The 4,924-nt window shown below is 39.0% G+C and overlaps 1 protein-coding gene across 1 annotated transcript; it reads left to right on the top strand.

Annotated features, from left to right (window-relative positions):
* Positions 1–389: 389 nt before the first annotated feature.
* On the top strand, positions 390–830 carry LOC141620121 (uncharacterized). The gene has a single exon (XM_074437072.1). It carries the CDS (start codon positions 390–392, stop codon positions 828–830), a length of 441 nt encoding a protein of 146 aa, XP_074293173.1.
* Positions 831–4,924: the final 4,094 nt, after the last annotated feature.

Here is a 4,924-nt window from a genome sequence, read left to right on the forward strand (position 1 = left end):
GTATCCCTGTTTCGTCTGCAGGTCCAAGTCAAAGGAAGAAGATTCCAAGTTCTGAGACTGCGAAGAAGACAAAGTCTCTTAGCTCTATCAATGGTATTCCTGTTTTGGACTTGGCAGCACAATCGGAATTGCAACCTGTTGGTGAACAACCGATGGAAGGATGGTCACTCAGGCGTGGGGGCAGAGATATACCTATTATGGAAACTATTGCGGAAGAAGAAGAGCTTCCTGATCTTCTGCAATTCTCCATGGAGGACATTAAACCTGAGGTAGAGTTCTGGAATTTATCTGTTTAGTGTTATATCCTCGGTGTTAACCCGCCTTGGGAGGTCGTGGAAGGGTTTGTTTATAGGGTTTGGGAAAAGTTTGCGGTTAACAGAGTCTCTTTTATGGATAATGGGGTGTTCCTGGTCCGGTTTAAGACTCAGAAAGATAAGGAAGAATTATTGAACTCGGGTTATTATCTGTTTGATAACAAACCAGTTATTGTCAAACCATGGACACCTGAGGCAGAATTGGTGAAAGGAAGTGTGGACATAGTCCCTGTCTGGGTTAAATTGTATGGAATTCCCCTCAAATTTTGGGGGGATTGTCTCCCTAAAATTGCAGGACTTGGGGGCAATTATGTTAAAAGGGATGATGCAACAAAGGACAGAGTTCGTCTAGGGTTTGCCAGGGTAATGGTAGAATTGGAATTTGATAAGCAACTTAAAGAACAAGTTTATTTCCTCGATGAAACTGGTAAACGTGTGACTGTGAATGTTGACTATGAATGGCGACCTGTTTCTTGTACTTTGTGTGATGGGGTGGGCCATGAGAGTGCAGTATGAAGGAAAGCTCCTAAGCAGGCTCCCAGGAAAGGTTTTAAACCAAAACAAGTTTGGAGGCCTATTCCAAAGCATGTGTGTACTACTTCTGCAGCTGACCCTCCTGTTACTCATCTGTCTCCTAATTTCTTTCCTCCTTTGGTAAGTTCTGTTCAAGGCTACTCTAGCAAAGCCGGTGATGAGGCTGAGTAGACAAGATGGACCTCTTGGGGGAAGGACAATGGGCAAGTCCGGTGCTTACTCTTTTATTTATGCACTGAATGGTTTGGCTACTCCTAAGGGGAGAGTAGTCCAGAGTGGGAAAGATCCTCCTCCACCTTCTCTTCTTAATGCATAATATAGGTTTTTGGAACGTGAGGGGGTTGAATGACCTGAATAAACAAAAAATAATTAAATGGTTTATGCATAATAATGGGGTAGGCTTATTTGGCTTGCGGGAAACTAAAATAAAACCTAGTAGTCTTTTGAAGAAGCATACTACTCTGTGTGATGGATGGAGTATCTCAACTAATTGTAGTTGGCATAAGGGTGGTAGAATTTAGATCCTGTGGAATCCTACTTATTTTAGCATTCAATTTTTAGCTTATGGTGCCCAATATATTCATATGCTAGTTGTCTCTTTGGTGGATTCTTCTCAATTTTATCTAACTATGATCTATGCATTTAATGGTTTGTAAGAGAGAATTGATCTTTGGAATTTTCTTAAGGCTGTTGGAAATGATGGAGATGTCCCTTGGCTTTGGATGGGAGATTTTAATACTGTGTTATCCCCATTAGAAAGAATGGGGGGCAATACCACTGAGGCAGAAATGGAACACTTTCAAGACTGTGTATCATTGTGTTGTATGGAGGATATTCAAGCCACTGGGGCATTGTTTACTTGGTCTAACAAGCAAGCTGTCTCAGATAGGGTCTATAGTCGTCTGGATAGGGTGATGGGGAATCAGGCTTGGCAGGACCGTTTTGGTGATTATATAGCCCACTTTCATCCTGAAGGAATTTTGTATCACTGTCCTTGCACACTGGTGAATAGGAAAGCTGACTTTGGTGGCAGAAGAAGCTTCAAGTACTTTAACATGTGGGGGCAATCTGATCAGTTCCTGGATTGTGTACAGTCTGTTTGCAGTAAGCCTTACCTAGGGACACCTATGTTTACGATTGTTAAGAAATTAGAGCTTCTGAAACCAGTGTTAAAACATCTTAATAAACACTGCTTTTCTGACATTGAAAATAATACGAATATCATTGGTTCTCTCCTGGAACAAGTTCAAAAGAAGTTAGTGGATACTCCTGGTAATTTGGAATTGATGCAACAGGAAATGGAGATTTATCAGGATTTGAAGGAGCTTATCAGGGCTAGAGATAGCTTCCTTACTCAAAAAGCTAAGCTTCAATGGTCTCTGGAGGGGGACATTAATACCTCTTATTTCTATAGAGCAATTAAGAAAAGAGCTATGCTGAATAAAGTCTTGATGATTGAGGATAAGGATGGGGTTCTTTGTACTAAGGGATCCCAAATTCAGGAAGCTTTTCTGTCTTATTATAAGGATCTCTTGAGGACAAGTCATGAGACTACTGATGTAAATGTAAGACTTGTGCAAAGAGGTAAATGTTGTACCCAGGAGCATTGTGACATTTTATCAAGGCCTGTGATTGATGATGAAATCAGGAAATGCCTTTTTAGTATACCTAAGGATAAATCCCATGGCCTTGATGGGTATACTAGTAAGTTTTATAAAGATGCTTGGGAAGTGGTTGGTTCTGATATTTGCATTGCTATGAAGGACTTTTTTGAGCATGGGAAACTGCTACAGCAAATCAACTCTACCTCAGTGACTCTTATACCCAAGATTGAGAGACCAACCAGTGTCCAACACTTTAGACCCATTTCATGTTGCAATGTAATTTACAAAGTTATCTAAAAATTGCTTTGCAATAGAATATCTCTCATTCTACCTGACATAGTTGTGGACGCGGGCCCACGGGGGCGAAAAGCGAAGCAAACGTTTCACTCTTTGTGTTTATTTGCATTTGTGGAGTCGCCACCAATTTATTGTGGAAAATTGGAAACCGTTAGAATACTTCATGTCATGTCAAGACACAAAGTAATGACATGAACACTAAGCACTCGTTACCCTTAGCATTATATGTCTAGAATGACTCTCATGGACGCCAATGAACACGGATGTTCACAGAGATCTGGAGTAAGGGATGAGGGTACGTATTAGGAAGCTCTTTTGATCGAACACCTAATCCCGCCCGCCTCGATAGCGGCCTCTACTAATAATTAGGGAAAATCGTCTATACTCGATGTACTGAAGGTTATATGCATGCAATGCAACATCCAACGTTTTAATCCTAACATGTGAGAATTAGACTAAAGTCGGTTAACACGTAATTTAACATACAAGTGGGTCAAAGTAGAGATATAAATCGATTACATATGAAGGCATACAAGCAATAATAAAGGAATACAATAATTACAATAAAGAAAATTACAATAATTACATTGGATTAATGATTTATGTCGAAAATACTTTTAAAACGGATAATTTGAGAAAGAATAAATAAGTAAATTAACGAACAGGAATTAGGGTGATAATACGAATAATAATTAATTAATACGTAAACTAATAAACTAGGTCAAAGCAAAACGGGAGTTCAGAGACAGAAATCAACCAGGAACAGGCGCAGCAGAGCTGCGTCCCTTAGAAGAGGCGCAGTAGTTGTTGCGTCCATTCCTTGGCTCAGTTCTGGCTGTGAAACCAGAATTGCGAGTTGTTAATATTCGTTGGTGATTTTAATGATCGATTATGAATAATTGACTCGGATGAAAGTGATTAACAGATTATTTACATGTGAATTGGGGTGACAAAGCATGAACATGGATGGAATTAATTACTACGAGTTAATTACAAGATTAAAAGGTTAATTAATGAATTGAATAAACTAATTAGGTTAAATTAAGGATGAATTAATGATGGATATATCAAAGATCGAATTCCAGAGACTCAATATTAATGAATCGAATCTCTAAAACCCGGTTTGACTTTAATGACGAAAACCCGCAAATATGAATTATAAGGGATTTAAGTCGGGATTTAATGACGAATTCAAAACTAATGATGATGAATAATATGTTAAATTACTATGTTTAAATTGTTATATCAAAGAATCGAAGAACAAACGAAAGAAAATAAAAGAAACGAATTGACAAAAGATGAAGGAAGAAGAAAGGAAGCAGGAACTGCGGCAGCCTCACGAAGAGCCGCAGCAGTTGCTGCGTCCTTTCTCGACGTCTGTCTTCTGATAATTTGTAAAAAAGGTTTTAAAACATGGTTTTACAAATCGGTTTCAAGAATACTTTCGACATAAACCTTACAACGATCATTACAATAAATAAAAGAAGGATTTACACCCTCAGACTTACATGTTTGACGAAACGAGATTGAACTAAGTTAACGTTTAGTGATGCTCGACTCGAATGTACGACGAAAGTGCCCTCTAGGAGGAAAACGACCAAGATTGATTAAAGTTGATTATTGTGGAGTTGGTCAAATTGGTCGGTCATGCAAAATGAGGCTGGTACTCAGAAGGATACGAGCTTACGTGATCGAAAGTTCAAGCACGTAGACGCCAAACAGTAAGAACGTGGTCTCATGCAAAGGGAGAAGAGAAGGGTGGACACTCGCGTGAGAAATATGTGAGACCGAAGGTTTCTATTTATACTAATCACACGACGGAAGTAGGGTTTTTCGGAGAAACTTTGGAATTGAATCTCGAAAAGATATGAAAAGATACGAAAAATACGCAGAAAAGGATTTGGGAAGAGGCGCAGCAAGCACTGCGTCTCTTGAAAGAGGCGCAACACTTGCTGCGTCCTTTCCCAAGTGGTTTCCTCCTGCGGAAAAAAGATTTCCGTGTTTTGATTATGGGATAACGGATTAATCTTGTTTTCCTTAATATTTTTTGTGAATATTAAGGGAAATTTTTTACCAAAGATTAAAAGATTGCAAAATATGGAATAGAAATATCCGGAACATTCTGACTCGGTTTTAGAAAATGAAGACGGTTTTTAGGCCCGGACTCCAAATGTA

This window comes from Silene latifolia, chromosome X (assembly GCF_048544455.1).
Source record: "Silene latifolia isolate original U9 population chromosome X, ASM4854445v1, whole genome shotgun sequence".
Lineage (NCBI taxonomy): Eukaryota > Viridiplantae > Streptophyta > Magnoliopsida > Caryophyllales > Caryophyllaceae > Silene > Silene latifolia.

Excerpts from the sequence above, each read along its gene's own strand:
- LOC141620121 (XM_074437072.1), top strand. The coding sequence starts at position 390 with ATGGATAATGGGGTGTTCCTGGTCCGGTTTAAGACTCAGAAAGATAAG.